The sequence below is a fragment of the Pongo abelii genome, chromosome 14, assembly GCF_028885655.2.
Source record: "Pongo abelii isolate AG06213 chromosome 14, NHGRI_mPonAbe1-v2.0_pri, whole genome shotgun sequence".
Taxonomy (NCBI): domain Eukaryota; kingdom Metazoa; phylum Chordata; class Mammalia; order Primates; family Hominidae; genus Pongo; species Pongo abelii.
The window spans coordinates 31576957-31601764 of record NC_071999.2 but is presented as its reverse complement, the minus strand read 5'-3'; the positions used below and the strand labels follow the sequence as shown (position 1 = coordinate 31601764).

At 38.2% G+C, this 24808-nt stretch overlaps 1 protein-coding gene across 4 annotated transcripts in view; it reads right to left on the bottom strand.

Moving 5' to 3' along the window:
* Window positions 1-24808, bottom strand: part of WASF3 (WASP family member 3) — a 131180-nt gene that overhangs the window by 9913 nt on the left and 96459 nt on the right. For 3 of the 4 annotated variants that reach the window (XM_002824105.6, XM_063714869.1, XM_063714870.1), the window contains 4 exons: window positions 13759-13893; window positions 11241-11394; window positions 6926-7043; window positions 2259-2434 (listed from right to left, as the gene is read on the bottom strand). In XM_002824105.6, coding sequence (XP_002824151.1) covers window positions 2259-2434; window positions 6926-7043; window positions 11241-11394; window positions 13759-13893 — 583 coding nt within the window. The remainder of the gene's footprint in view (window positions 1-2258; window positions 2435-6925; window positions 7044-11240; window positions 11395-13758; window positions 13894-24808) is intronic. The other variant, XM_063714871.1, reaches the window with a different exon arrangement.

Below are 24808 nucleotides of genomic sequence, written 5' to 3'. Positions count from 1 at the left end.
ACACCAACACGGGAGGAGGAGGCAGAAGAGGGCTGGGAGGGCCAGAGACAACACCACATGGGAGGAAGTAGGCACAGCAGCAGAGACTCAGTGTGAGAGGTCAATAAATCCCCCAGGGTTTTTTGGGTAGACAGGCGGGCAGCCAGAGATCTGCACCACGGCCCAGAACTGGATGAGAAAAAACAAGGACAATCGGGCATGGAGGTGTGCGACTCCCTGAGTGGCAGTGACAGAGAGCTGGTCATACAGCAGGCAAGCACTTCCCAGCGCTCATCTTAAATTCATGCTCAGGAACAAGCCATTCCTAACAATCTAGAGAGAGAGCAAAAATGTAAGATGGGTTACGGTATATTACTTATATAACAGCATATACACATACCACGAAACCTGGTTATTTAAATTTCCCTCAGTATCTTGGATGCACTCAGATGAGCGGATACAATCATTAAAAATCATGTTTCTAAATAATACCTAAAACATGGGATATAATTTCTAAAAGTCAAAAGAAAGAAAACATGGCATGACTCCAATTTTGTAAAAGAAAAAAGAAACACATATATAGAAAAAGACTAAAGAGAAATACACTAAAATGCATACAACGGTTTCTCTGGATGGTGAGACTATAGATCATATTTCATTTTAATTTTTTCCTGTAACTTCCAGATATAATAAGCATGTCTTATTTTATAATAAAAAAGTGACACACTGTAGTAAAAAAAATAAAAATTTCTTAATTAAGGGTTATAATCCAATACAATGATGAGTTATAATCTATTTATCTGATAGTAAATAATGTATGCAAATAGTAAGAAGCCATGGGAAACAGCAGGAGACAACAAAAGGAATTCTGAAGAAATAAAACAATCAGACTTATTTTTTGAAAATTAAGAGAAATGCAGATGTATGTAAGCAACATAAATACAAAGTCAGACTATATCTGAATAACCATCCATTTTATACCCAACATGGAATAATCTCAGATGCTAGAAGGAATATCATTCAACTGAGAGATTTTTAAAAATCCATCATTTTCCTATCTGCATCTATTTTTGAAAAGTCTATATAGGATAAAAACAAAGTATATGTTTTGCACGAGTAAACAATCATAGCTAAATTATTTAGAAAAAACAAAAAAGCAGATTGACATCATGGGAGCTATTAAGTTCATACATTCCTCCCCACCCAAAGAACTATGAGCAGAACTGTGTTATAATTCCTACTTTCTGTAGAAATAAACTCACACTAAAATTCAAATGAGGCTAAAACTCAGTTAAAGCTCCAATAATTCTCTAATATTTAACAAATAAAACTTTGCACAGAAAAATTACCAGAACTTGCCTCACATCCTCCCAATGACTTACAGACCTTCTGGGGTGGGAACACTGAAGGCATGTAATACGTTAAGAGTTTGTGCTGAACACTGAGTTTTACAAAGGTAGAAAAAAAGGACACAGATATAACCTAAAGTCCAGGTTGCTGCTGTTTTGACACATTCTTGATCACATATTGTAAGAATTCTCTATTCAAATTTTTAAATGCCGATGAGAGTTTATGCAAATGGAAGGCTACAACTTTACAAAAGCAGAAATAGAAAACTGAATCAAACGTTAAAATTGACTAGTCATTTCCTGTTGTTCAATGAATGCCTTTGGTGACAAGTGTGACTTAATGACCACATTATTCACGCCTGCAAGAAATATTTTTACTTAACTGCTAATAAATTTTTAAGTAAACGCCAATAGAATTCTTCTCCTGAAATTAGAATATATAAGTTATCTGAAATAAGAAGTAAATCTCTCTTTTGTTCATCATTTTTCCAAAGGGTTACTAAAGGGAACAATGAAGGTACTCCTTAGTTACTTTACCACCTGCCAATCATTTTTAGATACCAAGTGGCAAAGGAAATTCAACATTCCATGCTAAGAGAAAGGATTAAATGATTATTAAAGTAAAAACTTAAGTCATAAGCAGTTACCCCAAATTCAGAATCAGTGTTAAAATACTACATCTAGATGAACTCAACAATACATTTTAAGCCAGAGAGATTTTCTAAAATCAAAGGAACCCAATGTAAAATAACACTGTCTTCAAGTATTATTTCAAAATCAAAATACCGATAAACAATTTTTAAGGAAAATCTTAAGACATCAAGGGCCATATAAACCCCGAAGCTATTGGTGCATTTCAAATAATAATAAAACCAGGTAGTACTCAGTGGCCCAAGCATCAGGGCTAAGGGAGCAGTGACACACACACACCTAGTATCTGGGGACAGGGATCCCTCGGAAGACGCTCCGTGGTACACACTCTGAGACAACCTGTTGTCGGGTCTAAGCTCTTTGTCATATGCCATCATATTCCACTCCTGGCGCCTGTTTCTGGCTTTTCTAACCTTTTTCACCTCACGGGTGGTGCCATCTATACGCTTTTGCTCCTGATGTCCAGGAAAGGAAAGAGAGCATGCCAAGACAGAAGGGAAAGGAAAACAGCTGGTTAAATACAGTTATAATGCACAAGGCCCATGCCTGATGAACAGACAAGACACATTCGCATTTCGATTACCCTAATGTTACAGAAACTCTAAAGCAGTGTACTCCTCTTACCCAACAGAACCAACAAAACAGAATCAACAAAAAGTTACCCTGCTACAACTGTTAAGAGTTGCTTACCATCGTTTTCATTAAAGTAAAAAACTTTCACTTGAATATGCTTGTAACTTGTTTTAAACCTAAACAAGTTCTTTCAGATCTATATTACACGGGTGAACGACCTGGAAGCACCATAAAGAGAAATTATTTCCCGCCACCACACAATTTTGACTGACTTCTTAACATACAATTATCTTTCAAAGAAAATAATTCAAAACATTCTGTTCCCAATTTCTAAAAGATTATGGAATAAGTGAATCCTGTAAATAGTTTAACACAAAATTAAGCAAGATAAAAACTTACCTGCTCATAAAAAGCACCATTCTTCCTCTAGCCCTACTTGACCAGAAAATGTTTCATTCAACAAATACTCCGTTCTTAAACAGGTGCTTCTTGAAAGGTGAGAAGTTATTTCTATGTGTGCCTGTAAGTTTTTCCTGCCTCCTTCACAAAATTTTATGATCTTTAAGGATGAAAATCATGTGTCTTTATTTCCTACGTTTCCCTCTTGTCTTATGGTATCTCAACATACTGTTTTTACACAGAATACACACTCAATACATGCTGGCTAAATGATCAAATCCACAGCCAGGCAGCAAGCATGAACTTCTAGTGCTATGCCCGAGGTACTGCGCCAGGCACTGACAACACAAATGGCAAACAAACAAACACACACACACACAGACATGGCATCTGCCCTCATGGAGCCTGCAGTCCACAAGATGACACAAATAAAGGTACTATTATAAATGTATTATAAAAATAAATGTATTTATTTTTACAAATATATTTTTATGTTTAAATATATATGTGTGTGTGTGTGTGTGTGGAATGACTGAGAGTATTGAAAATGTATTGACAGTGGCATCAATTCTGCAGAGGAGTATGGGTCAGATGCTTGCCAAGAGGAGAGGACAGACTATGTGAGGGCTCTGGGGAGGAGGATACCACTGCCCTCAGAGAAATAAAAGAAGGTAAATGGTACATTGGGGTGAATGGCCCAAGATCTGAAAGGCAGGAAGACCTTGGAGGCCTTTACCCCAACAGCAATGTGAACCCATTAAAGAACGAGAAGGGAAGGCTGACATGCTGAGAAGGCATTGGAGAAGATCTCTCTGTGTTACAGAAAACAAATTAAAAGAGGGAAGATAGGGACACAAGTGAGAAAGCTACTAAGTGGGTATAGGGTGAAAGAACAGCACGTGGCCCAAGGGTGTGGTGAAGACAGAAAACTGGACCGTTTTCCGAGGCATCCAGGAGGCTTTAGGCATGGATCCACAGAGGATGTGAACATGAAATTCACAGAAGACAAAGAAATGGTTAATAAGCATATGAGAAGATGTAACACATTCAATCTTTCATCAAAAGAAAGTAATATCCAGGACTGGAGAAGGCCTGGTAAAAATATAAACTAGTTCTTCAGTCTTTTAAAGATTAGGGGCAATACAATTCTATCTTTCAAAATTTAAAATTCACATTCTCTTCAATAAGAGCAATTCAACTTCTAGAAATTTATCCTGAAGAATTATCTGCACCTAAGTAGAGGGATAACCACTGCAGTATTGTAAGAGCAACAGTAATGGGTAATTTATGAAGCATTTATATTTCAGAATACTACACAACTATTAAAAAGAACGAAGTACATTTTTAATAATGTCAGTGTGTGTATGTAAGTCATATGTAGTACAACTATGTATACATAAATACTTTGTAAAATATTTATGCACATATTTACGAATGCTAAAAAGTCTTAAAAGATGCACACCAAGCTGTTAACCGTGGCTAGGTACTCCCAGGGAAGGGAATGCTATTTGAGCATTTTACAACCAGCATGTATTGGGTGTGTACTTTGAAAAACCAAAGGAAAAAAGTGGGGGAGGAAGATTTCAATGTGATTCCAATATGCATCCTGATTAAGAACCAGGATAATAATGAATAATGAATAACTATTCCCCTTACTTTTTAAAAATAATGAATAATGAATAAATAATGAATAACTATTCCCCTTACTTTTTAAAAGATGCATGCTGACAAATTCAGGGATGAAGTGTTATGATATTTGCAACTTTCTTCACCATGGTTCAGCCTCCAAATCTACCTATCAACATGCACACAGGACACACAAGCACATGCGAACCAAACACGAAAGAATATGAACAGTGATGAATCCAGGATCCAGCTACACTGGCCTACATTAAAATCCTTAGAAGCTGCCAAATTTGTTCCTCCCCCAGGATGATCTTAGACACTGCTACCTAGAAGCCTCCTCAATTCGGAAGCACGCCACCTCATCTGCTCGCCATCTCTCCAGCCTCCCCGTAGCACCCTCCCACTGTTGAGCTAACTTCTGCTACCCTCCCTTGGAACCCAGCCTGCATGACACCTCCTTAGAGAGGTCTTCCTTGACCCCTCACTGCATGTACACTGTCACACACCAGGTCATCTCACTCAAGAGTGCTCTGTACTTTTCCTTCACTACACTTACCAGTAGTGTAACTACATATTTAAAACTTCATATTTGTGTAATTAAGTTTTTAATGTTTTTAAAGCATTAAACTAAAGGAAACAAAGTTCAAAAACGTGGGTTTTTTAATCCCTAAATTTTCTAACTAACTTTTCCTTCAGATTTGTCAACTGCAAACTGAGCGTGATTTGGGTTTCTGAAATCCTGGGAAATAAAGAATATCTTGCCTCATTTTCTATTTCCATATGAAGCAGACCTATATGAACATTTTGAAACTGCCCTCTCTCTTTCTGCATTTCTGAGGGCTGCATGATTATTTAAGGTCTGTGTCCCTCACTATACTGTCCTCTCCATGAGGGTGGTAATCCTGTTTTTTTTCTGCCACTGTTTATCCAGCATTTAGAAGGCATTCAACATCAAGTCATTATATAAGTGAATGAAAGAAATTCTTATCAGAATTTTATGTGTTTGAGGAAGGTAGAATGAGACAAAACAGCCCAGGAAATAACAAGTGATTTTAAAGACACAATATTCATACATAAAAATTGTTTCCCCTTCAAGAAGAGTGACAAAAAATTAAACAGTTTTGCCAAAAGCATCATTGAGAAAGGAAACCTAGGCCTTTTAAAAAACAGGCACATTTTAAAGGCAGGTAAGCCCCAGCATTTTCCCCTGTAACTATAAAAAAGCATGAGGATTAAGGTAAATATGCTTTTTAAATATTTGTTCCTTTTCCCCTCAAAAGATTAGTATCTTTCTTTTTTCTTCACTTGAATACTCTGCAAAACCTAGCAACTTTTCCAAGATATATCCCAATTAAATCTCCCAAAGCCATGATCACAAGAAGACTGTGTATGACCAAGTCCTTTGCATCCTCTTTCCCGGAACCAGCTGTGGTGTCTTACAACAGCACAGTCTGCAAACTGTTCTCATGTTCCCTTCCCTTAAATGCTGTTTTCGATTTTCAAATTCTCCTCCAGACCAAACTGTCACTCCTACTGGGCCAACACACCTCAATGCCTCAAAACCCTAAGGCTATCAACTCACAAAATGCTAAGCATTTCTCCTAAATAAAGTGTTCTCATCTGTCAAGCAAACTGGATGGTCATTTTTAAATACAGCTGACATATAAAAATATTAATAAATACTTGCCCTTAGAGAATTATTCCTCTCAGTGGCCTAAGTCTAATTTCTGGGCCCAAAACGAACAATTTTCAAAACACAAATCCCTTAACCTGAGTAGAGTGGGCTTCTCCTTTGAAGACTGCTTGCAATGCAGGCAGATATTTCTCAACCTTCAAACTTGCAATTCTCTTCCTACCCCTCCCCTTAAAGGGAGGTTCGTTTTCAGTAAATCCTATCCGCTGAACGTGCAAATCACATATGCCTCTCAATCCCATGTGAACATCTTGCCAAGATTTTAATTACAGCTAGAAGGCAACCCGACAATTAAAAATGTTAAAAAGACAAAAGCACATCATTGTGCTGCATGATCATTGATCTGATATGGAATACTGACTACTTTACAAAAATTTGAGAATGCAGGAGAGGAGTTACTAAAACATGGTAACAAAACAAAGTTTAGGAACTACTTTTGTTAAAGCAAAGCAAGTGCTGGAGAACAAATCAGTATTTATTGAAAACAGTATTACTGTGTTAGACTGAATTGTCAGGATCTTTTGTAAGAAATGCAACCTCTAAAAAAACTTCAGCACTATATCCAATATCTCAAACATTTAAATAATTTACTATTTCTAAACAAGAATCTCCTTTAAACACTGATATGCACATTTCCCATACTGAAGTTATTTACCTTTTGACGCCTTTTCTCTTTCCTTTTGTCTTCTGTGTCCTGTAGCATTTTTTCTTTCCAGAGGTCAAAGAAATAGGAAGGATCAGTATAGAACTTCAGCCCATCCTTCTTGTCATCTCTACAAATCAATGTATTGTAAGTCAGGGAAGAAAAGACTGTTAGAGACTTTTATATGTATGTTAATGTTAACTTGATTTGAACTCATGAGATTATAACATCTACATGGGGCACTTAAACTCTCCTACACATATTAAGTCTTTAAGCTTCCTTATTCGAAAAAATGTGAAAACATAAAATAGCAACCTGTTGTAGAATAACCTGTTGTAGGTTAAAAGTACTCTTGCAAATTTAGAATCGAGTATAGAAAATTGCTCAGAAAAAAAAAATCACAACATGACTCATATTCAGCAATTTATAATATCTCAATCACTTCAGGAAATTTTTTGCTTATTCCAACATGGGGCTATACACAGAGATGGATGGATTCTTAGAAAGAACACATTCGCTTCTACACTGGAGCTTCAGTATCATTAGGATAAAAATTAGTAAGTACTCTATCCCTTTTTCTCAATAAGGTTTGCCCAACATCTGTAAGTTCAATTAGGAAAGAAGCGAAATGTTTATGGGGCATCAATGTAAGCACAAACAGTGGTGAACTATGTATTTTCAAACTGGAAGTAACCTACACAGAAACTTTATTCACCTATGGCCATTTCATTTTAAAGCACTGTCACAGGCAATTACTGTGGTCTAAAGAATATTTTAAGTCTTCATATAAGTAGCTCATTTATCATAAAACCAATGATGCAGCTAGCAGAGGTCCAAAGCTGTCATATAAATCAATAGTCATGATCAAAACCATCATGATACAAAGTAAACACTGTTTTCTATTAATGCTTTTGAAGACTACCTTCAAAAGGAGGCAGAACATTTTATATTATTTCATATCAGTATTTCAATAAGTCATTAAGGAACACAGGGGAAGCAAAATCAGTTAAATGAGTATAGGAGAGTTTATGCCCAAACAGTCAAAGGCTAATTGAATTGTTCAGAAGAAAACAAAGGTCTGTCATTAAAGCCCCTGCTATGCCATCTCCTGTTAAGTGTCTTACCATCAAATACCAAGGCCTGGGTGCCTATGGGGCTATTCTAGTCGCTATGTCTGAAAATCACTGAAGAGCCAGTGCAACTCACACTATACCTTAACCTTTGACTATTAACGTCCTTCCTTTCTTTTCCTAGTTTCCTAATTGATAGACAACCTGCATGATAGAGATTTTATTAATAACATTATTGTGAGAAAGATAATTTGTTTCCCTAAGATACCAAGACCTTGAATAGGTAGAGGTCTAGAAAAAGCTGCAAAATTTCAGACATATAAGATGTACATTTCTTTTTTAAAAAATGGAGCCAGTACCTTAATGAAGGCAGGAACTCACTTAAGTAAGCAAATGTTAACCTTGACAAGAATATAAACAGATATATTCTTTTTTATTATTATACTTTAAGTTCTGGGACACATGTGTAGAACATGCAGGTTTGTTACAGAGGTATATGTGCCATGGTGGTTTGCCACACCCATCAACCCGTCATCTACATTACGTATTTCTCCTAATGCTATCCCTCCCCCTTGTCCCTCACCCTCTGACAGGCCTGGTATGTGATGTTCCCCTCCCTGTGCCCATATGTTCTCACTGTTCAACTCCCAGTTATAAGTGAGAACATGCAGGGTTTTTCTGTTCCTGTGTTAGTTTGCTGAGAATGATGGTTTCCAGCTTCATCCATGTCCCTGCAAAGGACATGACCTCATTCTTTTTTATGGCTGCATAGTATTCCATGGCGTATATGTGCCACATTTTCTTTATCCAGTCTAACATTAATGGGCATTTGGGTTGGTTTCAAGTATTTGCTATTGTGAATAGTGCTGCAATAAACATACGTGTGCATGTGTCTTTATAGTAGAATGACTTATAATCCTTTGGGTATATACCCAGTAATGGGATTGCTGGGTCAAATGGTATTTCTAGTTCTAGATCCTTGAGGAATCACCACACTGTCTTCCACAATGGTTGAACTAATTTACACTACCACCAACAGCGTAAAAGCAGTCCTATTTCTCCACATCCTCTCCAGCATCTGTTGTTTCCTATAGCTTCTAAACACTTAATTTTTCACTTAGGCTGGGCATGGTGGCTGATGCCTGTGATCCCAGCACTTTGGGAGGCCGAGGCGGGTGGATCACCTGAGGTCAGGAGTTTGACACCAGCCTGACCAACATGGTAAAACCCCATCTCTACTAAAAATACAAAAATTAGCCAGGCTTGGTGGCACATGCCTGTAATCCCAACTACTTGGGAGGCTGAGGCAGGAGAATCGCTTGAACCCGGGAGGCAAAGGTTGCAGTGAGCTGAGATTGCGCCATTGCACTCCTGCCTGGACAACAAGAGTGAAGCAAAACTTCATCTCAAAAAAAAATTTTTTTTTCAGTCACTTTGTACTTCTTATATTAAGACAATATTGTTACAGGGCCATATTTAAGTTCAAATGTGAAAGTTTGTATGTTATATACCCCAAATATTACTATATTAATGAAAAAGCAAATTTGGGCTGGCACTGCTATCCTTAAACACACTATTAAAAAGTCAAAGACACTCGGGAGGCTGAGGCAGGAGAATCGCTTGAACCCGGGAGGTGGAGGCTGCAGTGAGCCAAGATCACGCCACTGCACTCCAACCTGGGCGACAGAGCGAGACTCCATCTCAAAAAAAAAAAAAAAAAAAAAGTCAAAGATATGCTTTATTTTCCATAAGACTGAATACACACACACACATATATATGTGAAAGTCAAATCAGTTTTCATGCAATTGAAAACTATAAATCACTACAAATATTTTACCATGATCTAGATTAATCAATGTAGTGGTTCACTGGGTTATCTGATTTTTTTTCCTTTAGAACAGAATTTCCAGTGAGGTTTCTTAGTAACAGCAGGTAGAAAGTTTTCATGAGCAAGCCCACATGTTACATTGTGTTTGAGGCTTCAGTGCTAAGTAAAAATGAAACTGCCCCAGGAAAACGCCTACTGAACAAATGCAAAGCCATAAATTAAAATATTTGGCTTATAATGCTTTATTCATACATATCCTTAATTCTTTTAAATAAGTGTGCTAAAACCTCCAGAAAAGTCTACTTTTTCCATAAAAAGGCATGGCATCTTGCTCCTCTGCCGTCAGTTTGGCCTGTTTTTCTGAGAGCCTCTCCCTGTCTGTGCAGAAAGAAAGTGGTGTAGTGCAAACTGCACTTTCCTAGCACAGCTGCAACAAAGGGTGGCTCCAAACATCTCCCTGTGGACCCTGAGAAAGGACAGGAATTAGGACCAAGAAAAATTCTATGCACTCCCTGAGATGGGCCAAAGGGCCCCTGAGGGCAGGACTGCTGAGAGGGTAGTAATGGAAGTGGAGAACTCGCAGGCTCCTGGAAGGTTCTCACAGGATAATCACCAGAGAGCTGGCCTGGGGCTGTGAGAACCACTGGTCATCACAGCCTGTGCTTGTCAGAGGCCAAAGGATGAGTTCCACAAGAGGGCACAGAGGTGGGGAGAGGACAAGACATACCACAAGGGACGGAGAGACAGTGTATGGAAGAGGGATATGGGACAGGAGGTGACAGCAGGTATGGGAAAAAAGTGCTGAGCCAGGAGAAGCCAGGAGGGGTGTTTAGAAAGAGCATTTTTAGTTAGTCTCTTCATATTATTTTTTTGCACTATTTATTTTCCATTGTTTTTCTTGGAATTCTGGTCCTGATAACGTGTCCTACCATTTTCCAGTAACAGAAGGTTAATTTGCTGACTGTATTTTCACTCTTCAAAACCCCGACCACTACAGAATACATTTTTTTCTGAATTAAATATCAAATGTCTCTCCAGTGCTGAAACAGGTATTTTGCTGCATTATAAATGAATTATGCAGTTCCTTTCAAATTGACTTCAAATCTAAACAACATAACCACACACAATACTGTTATGCAACTTACTCACTTCTACTTAAGGTAGCTACATCTAAAAGCTAAAATCAGAGCTCACATTTCTACTGTTAAACGTATCAATATGCTGAAATACTATAACTTTAATAATTATGTACCAATGAGTAGTTTCACTGTATATAATTCAATCATTATTTTCAAAGTTTGAAGCAATTCTGATTTTAACCCAGGTGAACCATCAAGGACATTCCCACACAATGCATCAGCTTGCTCCCAGCTCTGCCCAGCTCTCCCCTCATCTCAAGGAAAGGCTCTGGGACGCATGAAGCTATACCTGTATGGTGTCAGGATGTTCAGAGGCGGTGGCTTATCACTCTGGTTGTAAATATCAGCAACAGGATTGGGAATGCTGTTCTTTGAAACCACCTGCTGGTCTTGGACTGTGGAACTTTTGAAAGCTTTTTTCATGTTGATATCCTGTAGTGAGACTATTTAGAGAAAATCCCCCAAGTTGAGTTATATAGAAATATTTTTAACTGTTTAGAAGTAAATACCATTTGACTCACAATTAAAAACACCTCCTAGAACAACCAAATAATATTTTTTATTGTCCATTTAAAAACCATGCTTAAGAGCATGCGCATTCCTTTCCTTTCACAGATAATATCTATCACTATGAAATGAGGTCAAATCATGACTTTTTTTTTTTTGTAGTAATCTGATTATTTCCCTGAACCTAATACTAGAGTAACATTCTTTATTTAAATAGCATTTCTCAGAAATCACATAGGAATATAGTTATGAATGTAACAGGCATGTAAATGCACAGATTTGAATATCCTAAGGAAAACACCATTCAAACAACATTAGTTTAAATATAATGCATGTGGGAAATACTTCTGCAAAAATTACACAAATGGAAATAACACATTAAGTTTTTCTGAAACAAACATTAAGGAAAGATGGCAAATGGCAAAGCTTTTCAACATGCATCTAGTCCCAAAAATTAAGTAGCTTGATCGATGATACAAAATTACACTAAGGATTCAGAAAATCGGGGAATGGGTAAAGTTCTTTCTTGTGCTTGTACAGCACTTTACATTTCATTTATTAACCCATCTCTTTTTTTTTTTTTTTTTTTTTTTGAGACAGAGTCTCGCTCTGTCACCCAGGCTGGAGTGCAGCCTCTCGGGTTCACGCCATTCTCCTGCCTCAGCCTCCTGAGTAGCTGGGACTACAGGCGCCCGCCACCACACCCGGTTAATTTTTTGTATTTTTAGTAGAGATGGGGTTTCACCATGTTAGCCAGGATGGTCTTGATCTCCTGACCTTGTGATCCGCCCGCCTCGGCCTCCCGAAGTGCTGGGATTACAGGCGTGAGCCACCGCGCCCGGCCAACTCATCTGACTTTCATCAAACTTTTTGAGGTGGACAGACTAGGCTATTAACCCACCTATTCAACCACTGAAGCTGAGCTTCAGAAATGTTAAGATTCCAAAAACTCCAGCAAAAAATTGGCAAGACCAAAATAGAATACAGACTTCCCGTCAGTCAAGTATTTTTTCTACTGTAACATCCATGGCAAGGAAAGTAATAAGGTAAAATCTTGTTTGGAAAAGGATTTTAAAGATATGACATGTACTATAAAATCTCATAAAATTTAATTTACAAATTAATCTTTTCCAGGGTAAGGTTTATCATAAGCATTCTAATGGCAACAGCCAACAAAAAGTTGCAGAAAGATGAATAGCTAATTTAAAACATGAATGACTGGTTTAAAATGTTAAGAATTCCTTACCTGAACAGACCAACTAATACTTATTGTTGGAAAAGTAAGAATGCTTCTATAATGAATATTAAAATCAATGTTTTACATTTTTGTTATATTTGTAATTCACTAATCAAATTTTGACCTTTGAAAAAGACCTGAACATGAGATAACATAAATTTTTTAAATGATAAGAGATGAATTCCACAACTACTTTTTTTAAAAAATAAAAGCATTATTTTTACCGATACTACTCTATAGATATAGCGCAAAAATCAGACACTAGGATCTTTTCAAAGCAACAAGAGGAATTGTTAACTGCCATTATTTAAAGGTAAAACTAAATTTTAACCTAAATATTTTTCTCAAAATAAATATGAAGTGGTATATTTTGTACTTTTTTAGCATATTTTCTCCAGCTCAATCTCAGTCTTTCATTCAAGATACTGAAAGTAAAATTTTAAAAAAGGGATCGTTGATAGTTTCAATTTTGTTGAAACTGACAATTTCAGGGTGTATCATCAAATGACTATCAGTTAACTATACAATGCTTGTCGATATTAACATTATTTTAAAGCCTGTAGCCTAAAGGCCTTCGGTAAATGTTATTTCTGAGAAGGTTAATAAAATTTTTAAATCAGTAGAATCACCAGGATTTTACAGGCATCAATCCTAAGAACACCAGGTGCTTGTGTCACACAAGGTATGTGTAACACTGACTCAGTTGGACCATATCTCTAGAGTGGCTCTGTAATTTTTAGTTAAGAAACTATTTTTAAAATAACTGTCAGTAACCTAAACTGGGGCTTCTAACACTGACTGTATTCAAAGAAGCCTTTAAAACAAATACTGTATTTGTAATTTTTTAAAAAAGAGTATAGAGTTATGAGGTAGACCACATATGAATCTTTTCATCGTGAATTAACACAAAGTTGTAGGTTTTTTCCCCTCACTATTCTTCTAGGAAAGAAAAGATGAAATATCAGCATACCATCCCAAGGAAAAAGCAGTAATTACACTGCAATTAATTACCACCATCTTGTCAACATCACTTCTAGCTCACTGCTTTCAGGCAATTACCTACCCTCTTCCACTGTTGAATCCAGCTGGGTGACTTTGACAGCAAGGCGATCAATTCTGTCTTGAAGAGAATTTGCTCTGATGTAGAAGTTGTTAGCCTCATTAAACAACTCACCAAATATGTCTTCAGCATGTTTGCCTGTAGAATAAAATGAATGGAGAGGCCATCTGTTAGGGAGCTGATGAAGCGGCCCTCACACATCCTCACCCGTGCTTATTCCTGTCAACATGTGGGATTTTGTGCAAATGAGTATGAAAATAAAGTGTCACAGTCCAAGGCCTTTAGAACTTTTGAAGTTTATTAGAGATACTCATATAAATCTGAAACTGACTCAATGTTGTAGAATTTTAAAATATCCCAGATAGTATAGAATCTTTATTGCTATATGAGCTATCGCTCAAGTTGCTTCCCACTAACTGCAACTTAAGTTCTCATTTTTCACGCTTTAAGTGTAAATACAATCTCAGGAACCAAACTTTCACTTATTCCCCAAGATAATTCAATTATCATGTTGGCCTTTAAATCTGGGATTTTATCTCATTCACAATCAGAAACATTAGATATTTTATTTGTGCCTAACACTTTCCAATGGCATTAAAGTCTTCTAGTTAATATTTTGAAATCTAGGTATATAGTGCTGACTCAGGCACTCTCTATAAACCAAGATTTTGAATTCTGAGTTAAATTTTTCTGCATGGTTCATTTCTATATTCCTCTGAGTGCTAGATATAACTCCCACTTTTCTTAAATGTAACACTTCTGAAAATGCAGCAAGCAAGATAAGAATCATTATCTGCTTACAATGAATTTCCAAATCCTAACACCATTACTTTACCCATGCAACAAATATTAAATAGCTGTCTACTCTGAGTGTGCAAGGCACATCTCACCTTAACTTTTCTGACAGAGATACCTACCACTTCTTTTTATTTTCATTTTCTATCGGTTTATCACTCAAATGAGAAAGAGAACCTGAACCTCCCAGGAAGAAAACTTCATTAGAGTTAAGAATAACCCTAAAGTTATCGTGGTGCTTTATAGTTTATACGCTGCTTTCACAGCCGCTTTCTGTACTCTTTGCTATAATCCATGAGACTGTGAACTCTGTGTGTTCCATGTTTTAGCCCTAGCCCTGTGTGATGCCTCCTGCACACACCTGTTCAATGAATAAGTGAGCCCAGGAGGTAAACAGGAAGTTAATGTTTTCATTCTCTGGCTGACTAAACAGAGGATCAGAAAGGTGATCCGTCCAAATCCCATGGCTAGTACATGGCAGAAATAGATGAAACAAAAATATGGTCTTCTAACTTTTAGTTCTCTGCTTTTATCACATAGCTCCCTGGACTCCCTTGGCTGCAAATCTTCATGAATTACTTCATGCCATGAAACACTTGATAATTTCTTATCTACTTAATGAAATGGACTAAAATATTTTACTGCTTAAATGGTTACACCCAGACGCTGGGAATGAATTCTTATGAATTTAAAATTAGTATAATTTCATAGCTTCTGTGTAACTGTTTTAACAAGAAGAATTTCTCTTACAAAATAAGAATAAATCAATAAACATGCACCCCATCCCCCACCAAAAAAGGAGAGAAAAACCCAGATTTCAGCTTTCAGCTAAGCATTAAATTGCTTCTCTTAAAGCTCAATATCCATAGCATGGTCTTCTGTGTTCACTTAAAATTCTGTCAACAGTTCCCATTCCCATACTATGCAAAATGGTCCCATAAAGGCAAAAAAATAAAGCCTTCACACAAACTATATACATTTTAAAATACTATAACTAGCTGCGGCATCCAGAATTAATGCTCGTTTATTGCTTTATGAACTCTTTCCTGAGCTCCAGACTTGTTATCTAATTAGCTACTGAACATCTCCATGTTGATGTCTGTTAAGATTCTCAAATCCTGTACAAGCTGAAATATAATTCTTTTTCACCTTACCTCAAACCTGCATCCCCATGTTGAAAAGCACCCACCATCCAAAATGAAGCCCAAGCCAGAAATGGTGTCATTGTGACAGCTCCCTCTCTCTACAGCTAACACCAAGTCTTGTCCCTTCTACACCCACCGCCATCTTGCCCCAGACCCTCGTTTCTCTCCTGAATTACATCAATAGCTTTTAGATTCACCTCCCACCCCCGAACCCATGCATCACACTGCTGCCAAATGATCTAACAGAAATAACTGACTACGTCATTTCTATTTAAATTCTTTACTGCTCCCCGTCATTTCAAGACAAAACCTAATAAGTATGTGTATGTGTATGACACAGAAGGCCCTGTGCACCGCACTTCATTTCTTTTTTCCCCGGTTTTTTAAAAAATAATTTCAACTTTTATCTTAGATTCAGAGGGTACATGTGCAGGTTCATTACATGAATATACTGAGTGACTGCAGTTTGGGGAATGAATGATCCCATACCCAGGTAGTGAACACAGTATCCAAGAGACAGTTTGTTGGCCTTTGCCCCCCTCCCTCTCTCCCCACCCAGTAGTCCCCAGTGTCTACTGTTCCCGTTTTTATGTCTATGTGTACCCAGGGCTTAGCTCCCACTTAAAAGTGAGAACATGCAGTATTTGGTTTTCTGTTCCTGTGTTAATTCTCTTACAATAACGGCCTCCAGCTGCATCCATGTTGCTGCAAAAGACATGACTTTATTCTTTATTATGGCTGTGTAGTATCCCATGATGTACCACATTTTCTTTATCCAATCCACCATTGATAGGTACTCAGGTGGATTCCATATCTTTCCTACTGCAAACAGCACTGTGATGAACATACGAGTGCATGTGTCTTTTTGGTAAAACGATCCATTTTCCTTTGGGTCTTTGCCCAGTAATGGAATTGCTGGATGGAATGGTAGTTCTGTTTTAAGTTCTTTGAGAAACCTCCAAACTCCTTTCCACAGTGGCTGAACTAATTTACATTCCCACCATGTTTACAGTAAGTAAGCATTCCCTTTTCTCTGCAGCATTGCCAACATCTGTTATTTTTTGACTTTTTAATAGTAGCCTTTCTAACTGGCCGCACCTCATTTCTGCCCTTGCGTGGTGCTCCAGCCAGAATGCACTACTTGCGGCCCCACACTCCTCCCACTTCCTCACACTCTGTGCTTCTGCACAGCTGCTCTGCTCCCTCTGCCTCAGGCATGGGCACCCCCTTCCTCACAGTAGTAGCTGACACTCCTGAGCACTCACAGGGGCAGACCAAAGCCCACGTGTTTTACCTACCATTTCTCTTCTTACAAATCTGCCATGATTTCAATCATTTTAACAGTTTTAAGAATGACTGAAATCCCTCTCACCACCACCTCTCATACCCATTAGGATGCTACTATTTAAAATGCAAAAACAAAAACGCAGAAAAGTGTTGGTAAGAATGTGGAGAAATTAGAACCCTGTGCACTGTTGGTGAGAATGTACAATGGTACAACTGCTGTGGAAAACTGTGTGGTGGTTCCCCCAAAAATTAAACATACGACCCAGCAATTCTACTTGAGTATATACCCGTAAAGAAGTGCAAGCAAGGATGTGAAGAGATGTTTGCATACCTATGTTCACAGAAGCATTATTCACAGTAGCAGAGGTGGAAGAACCTGAGTGTCCAGCAATACATGAATGGATAAACAAAATGTGGTACACACATACAATGGAATATTATTCAGCCTTTAAAGGAAGGAAATTCTGACACATGCTACAACATGGATGAACCTTGAGGATGACATTAGGCTAAGCAAAATAAACCAGTCACAAAAAGACAAATACTGTATGATTCCACTTATATGAGGCATCTAAAGTAGTCCACTTCATAGCGACAGACAGTAGAATGGTGGTTGCCAGGGGTCAGAGGTAGAGGGAAATGGGGAGTTCTTTAATGAGTGCAGAGTTTTGCTTCTGCAGGATGACAACATTCTGGAGATCTGCTGCACAGCCATGTGTACACAGTGGTTAACATTACTTGCTACAGCGTGAATGCTGGTTGCCTCCAAATCTCATGTTGAAATGTGATCCCCAATGTTGGAGGTGGGACATGATGGAATTTGTTTGGATCACAAGGGTGGATCCCTCGTGAATAGACTAACGCCCTCCCTGGGTGAGTGAGTTTTTGCTCTAGTAGTTCCTGTGAGAGCTGGCTGTTAAAAAGAGCCTGGCGGCACCTCCCGCTCCTTGTTTCCTCTCTCCCTCCATGTGACCTCTGCACACATAGCTCCCCTTCACCTTCCTTCATGAGTGGAAACTTTCTGAGGCCTCACCAGAAGCAGATGCTGGTGCTATGCTTCTTGTACAGCCTGCACAATCATCAGCTAAATAAACTTCTTTTCTTTCTAAGTTACCCAGCCTCAGGTATTCCTTTATAGCAACACACAAAGACACTACTGGACTGTATACTTAAAAACTGTTCAGGTAAATTTAATGTTATGTAAATCTTATCACAATTTTTTAAAAAAACCTGGAGAAGAAAATCATAAAAATCTAGAATTCTGCACTGAAAAAACCCTCCCTATTCCCCTGCTCCTCACCCTACACTCTTACTCTCTTCCCTTCACAGCAAAGCTTCACCAGAGTACCCCATGGTGCTCTGTCCTCGCCCCTTTCCCCATTCTGCCCAACCCCATGCCAGTCCTGTTTTTGCCCTATCACTCTATGAAAGGGCTGACCCAACTCAGCAGACCATTTCTCCCTGCTAAGTCAAGGGCCAGTTCTCAGGCCTCATCCATCCAGCCTCTCTGTGGCACGGCCCAGTGCTGACCATGACGCCCAGGCCAAGCCTGCCTGCCAAGAGCCTGCAGGTGCCCTCCCGCCTTGCGGGCCCTCCGCTCCCTCTGCTGCTTCCTCCCTCCCCAGACTCAAAACTCCACAGGAGTCCAGGGCTCGAGGTCTTGGCTTTTTATTTAACAAAAGTTCTTTTTGCTAAAAAAAAAAAAAAAAAAAAAAAAAAAAAAAGCTAATTATTTCTGCTTCTAAACCTAGTGTTTTAATATTTCCAAAAACTCCACTTTTAAAAACTACTGACAAGAAAAAAAGATCTGTGTTAAATATTCCAACCTCTTCTCTTTTCCATCAACATTCATTTAGACGTCTCATCCGGTCTAATGGCTGTAAACACTTCCTCTATGCTGATGATTCCTAAATTTCTACCTCCAGATGGACCTCTTCCTGAGATCCTGACGCATGTATCAAACTCCTTACTGACAGCATCACTGGGTGTCTAGTAACTGAAACATAACTTGCCCGGAATGGAGTCCTCATACCCCCTCATAAGCCTGTTTCTCTCCCATCTTCCCCTCTTGGAAGAGCCACCTCCATTCTTCCTGTTGCTCCAGTCACAGACTTTAGCGTCATCCTTGCTATCTATCAATCACTCACACTCCACACTGGCTCTCCAGCAAACTGTCATACACATCCATTTTCAGAATATATCCAGGGTCTGACTTCCCTGCACCACCTGCCCTGATCCTACCCTGCCCCAAGGCATAATCACCACTCGCCTCGACCTCCCTAACCGCCAAGGGATTGGTCTTCCAGCAACCTTGCCTCCATCCACGCCCCTGCTCAGTTCACTCTCAACCGAGCAGCCCCAGCCATCCTGTCCAAACCAGCCTCAGATCCTGTTACTCCTCTGAGTGTTCAAATCCATTCCACGTCTTGCCAATTCACTCAGAATAAAAGCTAAAGGCCAGATGACCACTTATAAGCTCCTACACGACCTAGCTCCATTCACCTTTGGGCCTCATCTCCTATTAACTTCTCCCTTGTATGTCCCACTCCAACTACCCTGGCTTCCTCACTGTTTCTCAGACATACCAAGCATCCCCTTTCTCCCCAGGCCTTTGCATTTCCAGTTCCTTCTGCACAGACCACTTCTGCTCCAGAGACTCACATGGTTTGCTCCCTTACTTCATCTAGCTCTACACCCAAATGTCATCTTCTAAGTGAGGCTTTCCTAGCAGCCCTGGCTAAATGCCATCACCTCATCACACATGTGATCACACACCCCTCTTATCCCTGCTCTGCTGTATTTTCCTGACTAGCACTAATCACCAAGTAATAAATTATTCACTTGCATGTATTCATCTTGTTTCTCATCTGTCTCCCACCACTAGAACATATGATCCACAAAGACAAGGATTCCCCTTAGCTCTGTGTACTGCTATATCAGTCTCCAATGTCTAGAGCATGCCTGGCTTATAGTAGGTACTCAGAAAAGATTTTGGAATAAGTGAATAAAAACATAAGAACTGAGTCCTGGCTAACTCAGGATGTAGACTGGGCTCTGTAAGAGCATTTGCCCCCCTCTGTGCTCCACAATGCCCTAAGCTGACCTGGATCACAGGACTCGTCAGAGAACTCTAATCTTGCCTTCATTCATCTAAGCTCTAGGAGAGTTGGAGTTCTGCCTTTCACCTCTGCACTGCTTGTGCTCAGCCAGTGCTCAACAACTATCAGCTGAATGAAAAACACATGATCTATGCCAGTGTTTCTTGTTAACAAGCACAAAGCCAACAAATGCTTCCTGCTCAAGGAAGGCTGGGCAATGAGGAGCTAAAAGGATTAAACATGTTTCTATGCCTTGGGGTGTCTCAAAGTCATTAATAAGCTAATGCGCACTGGCAATCTGCAAGAGAAGCATCTAAAATATCATGTTCTCATAGTGAGTGGGCCTGGAAACACCTAATAACATCTTTCAAAACTACTGTTTCATAGAATCCATTTGGTGAAATGCTGGGTGATTTGTAGATGAGCACCATGTTCCAAATGCTTCATATTCAAGTCTATCAGTTCTTCATTTCTGAATGTCTGACATAGTCATAAAATGAAACCAATTATTGTGTTTCTGCTTGACCATTCATAGTTTAAAATAAGTTTATATATACACACACACTCCAATGCAACTTTAAAATGCAACTTTAAAAACTCCAATGCAACTTTAAAAGCTCCCATCCCATCCCCTTCGGCTGTACAGAAAACTAATTAATAGGGACAGCATATACACCAAGACTATGGGAGTGTACACAACAGCCTCTTGCAAAAGTGACAGCAATACTCTCAAAGCACAGCAACTATTGTTGAGAACAACAAACATCATGTACTCTCAGCTCGATGCTGTATAAGCAGAAAAGGACAGGCAACATTTGTCTCTATGTCCGATGCCTAACCCTATTTGAAAAACATGCAACTGATACTACATTTCCACTCAGAAGTTCTCAATTTATAAAGGAACATAAAATTTAAAGACTTGCATAATTAATATTTTGCCAGCTGCTGAAAGCTGACAAGTGTCTGAAGAGAAAAAAATGGAAAGAGCTATATTTTCTGATGAATAAGAATAGTGTTATAATTACAATCTTCAGTTTTGCAAACAGCAAATGATTTGAAAAGCTGAATTCTACTCACTCTTTCAATGGCAAGTCCATTAATAGCTAAACTAATTCTGAATTATGGAGCACATTGAGGTAAATGCAATTTATTCATTCTTTGTTGACAAAAGTTCCACTTCTGGACTTATTAGTACCACATGAACTCATGTCCAAGTACATCAGGTTGAGATAAATGCCTCTGTCAACTAAAGAAAAATCAGGCTTTTGAAGAATTAAAGTTAGCTTTATTTGTAAGTCTTACTGAGGAATGTAACCCGGGAGAGGCTTCTCAAGAGTTGTTAGACTATTTTAAAGTAGTATTTTGGCCCACAGTTTATATAGAAGTGATGGTGGCCCTGCCTGTGTCTAGCAGGTACATCAAATGTGTTTAGAAGTAATATTAGATACTTTTGCACCAACCTAATACAAGTTACAATAGAGTAAAATGTGAGGATACATCTGGGTTACAGATGATAAAAGCAAAATCCTTAGACATTATCTTCTGTATAGGAAAAGATAAGGGCTAGGATTATTAATTCACCTTTTTTGGAAAATGCAGTGATTTAGGCAGGAGATGCGGGACCCTGCGCTCTACCCCGTGTATCATCTTTAGGGCATTCTTCCAGAGGGCTGCTCTCAGTCCTTGAGTCAGGTGCTTTGTGAAGTTTTGTTGACAAGGGATTTTGTGAAATTCTGCTGGCAAGCCAAGCGAATGAGCAAAGGGCTTCTTACTTCTGTTACTTTGTCTCACAAGTTCCCCCTTCTGGTCATAATTCAACCCTCTGTTGTATATACAAAACCAGCAGTGATTGTATTATGTAGTCAGGAAGGCTCTTCTATAGGAAAGTCCATAGTCTTTAGTCACAGTTGTCATAGTCGTAAGGAATGAGTGTTGGGTTTGGGGTGTATACTTGTCTATTTATTAGAAAACATGTTTTGGACTGTTAATTAGTATGATCTCGTTTTTTTCTCGATGTCATCTTTTTCTGTACCTAATCTATTTTAATGGGACTATTACAAGAACTATAGATTATATATGGTAGTATTTATTTAAAATAAATAATTTTAAATACTATGAAAGTGAGTTATAGATCGGAGAAAACATAACTGACAAAATTGGGATATATTTGTATATTAACTGTACTTTAAAAATTTTTATGGAAGTACTGATGATTAATTTTTGTTTGGGTTAGAATGATAAGACTTTTTTATTTCTTGGTATTGGGAAGGTTTATTACCAGGAAGTCATGTTTCCTGGTGGGGGAAAAACAATTTTGTTATTTATTGTAGGCTGGCCAGATTATTCAGTAATGTTGGGTCAGTCACGACATGAAATTATATGTTATTTTTTGAATAATGAATTATTTTTAGTAACTGGGTGACAATTATTTTGGCCTTAGCCACTGATAAATAGTTTCTAAATTCTGGAGAGTTTCAGGTAAAGAGAATTTAGGAAAAGAGAGTTTTAAGTAAAGAGAGTTTAGGTAAAGAGAAAGGTAAATGTTTTCATTTGTTTATGAAACTACACTTTACTCAGTTGTTTTAAGACACGAATAGCTTAAAAGAAATTTTTTTTTTACTTTGGAAAACAAAGTATAAAGAAAATCACTAATGTTTTGACTTTGTCTCACACCTCTAAATTGCCAAAGCATAAAAACTATACATGGATTTTCAGCTGTATTTAAAAGTGAAGATTTACTGGAAACAATCAAGGTATCTCGTATGAGTCCTTCCTGGGGAACAAAAGAGCAGTCATAACTAGGGCTTTCATAAATTTTAGCATACACACTGGTACCTAGATCTTGGTTTGTCAAGATTTTGGCTTTTTGTTTTCCACTAAAAGGAATCAAGCTTCTTGGAAAAATTACTCCAGGGGTGAGGGCAGAAAACCACATGAGCCTAGAATGTATTCCTGTGCTAGAAAGAGTAAGGTGCTCAAAGGACTTTACTTCCGAGATTGGTGGGGAGATGTCAAAAGGACACAGAAGCCTGTCTGAAAGGGCTCCCAGCAGCCAAATGTGGAAAAACGTAAGGATCAAAATAAGTCAATGGATTATAAACCACAGAATAAAATAATCCATCAGTCCATACTGATATAAATGAGCAAGTAAATAAATAGGGAAGTAAGTGAAAGCATTTGCAGCAGAATGCTTACTAACTAATGTTGAAGAAATTATGGCATGACAAAAAAATCACCATTCTGCAACCACCACAGCAACTGTTTCCATCAAGGTGGATGCTGAGACTAGTGGGTTCATAGAAGGATGGGAAACAGAACATTTATATAGTCTCAAAGTGTCTCCCCATATGATACTTTTTAATCACACAGGGAAAAAAATCTTTGCATTACAGAAACTTGGGGTAATCAATCCACTGATCAAAGTCAATGCCACCAGTTATGACACAAGCAGACACATCAGCTTCCTAATGAAACGCACAGGGGAGGACACATCATCACCGTGTGATATTTCTGTCAATATCCTAAATCCAGTCATGAGGAAACATTAGAAAATCCAGACCAACGGACATTCCATAACATAAATGCTGTTTCCCTTCTAAAGTGTCAAGGTCATAAAAGTCAAGGTCATAAAAGTCACAGAAAGACTGAGGAACTATTTCAGATTAAAGGAGACAAAAAAGAGATCATTTTTAATATATATGCATACATGCATTTGTATGGTGGGAAGGTGGAAGAGAAGTCTGAGAAAAAGAAGAAATGTAAAACAAAATCTGGGAAACCTGGGTGAAAGTTTATGGAAATTCTTTGTACTGTTTTTGATCTTTTTAAAGTCTAAAATCATTTCAAAATGAAAAGTTAAAAAAGAAACTTTATTATAGTATCTGTAATGTCAGTTCCTATTGAATTCCAAAAAATAACAAGTCATAATATTGGGCTTAAAGTTTTTTTCCTCTTTTTTAAACCTATTTTTTCTCCTATAAAAGAAATACATGCTTATTGTAAGAAATACAGAAAATACAGGAAAGTAAACAGTAGGAAAAATGGCCCAAGGTCCAATTAAAGACTCTACTGCTACTGTCCTGATTATAAAACTAACACATGCTCATGACAGAAAATTTGAAAAATTAAGAAAAACAAAAAGAAACGTCAACCATAATTAACTACAATGAACTTTTGAAATACTTCTTTACAATATTCTAGGCATTTTAAGAAATTAGATAACAGACATTGATTATTAAGCATATTCATTTTTTCAGCAAATATTCAAGCATCCACTGTGTATCAGGCCTTGTCCTTGTTGCTTGAAGAAATATACTTGTGGACACAGCCCCTGTTCTCATGAAGGGTGTATTATGGTTGAGGAAAACAGACAATAAACAAGCAATGTGTCTGGTGAAAATAAGTGCTATGGGGAAAATAAAGCAGTATTTTTTATAGAGAACAGAGTGGAAGGAAGTGGGTGGTGGTATTTCAGTGGTCACAAAAGGCCTCTCTGATAGGATGGTATCAAGTGACTGAAGAGGGGGAAGATGAATATCTAGGGCAAGAACCTTCCAGGCAGAAGACAAATATGTGCTTGGTGTATACGAACAACATCAAGGAAGCCAGTGTGGCTAAAGGCTAGTGAGTGACGGGGAAAAGGGTACAAGAAGAGGACAGAGAAATAGATGCCCTTCCCTTTGTGTTGGGGCGGGGGTCGGGGCGGGGAGTGACTGGAAATCCAACAGA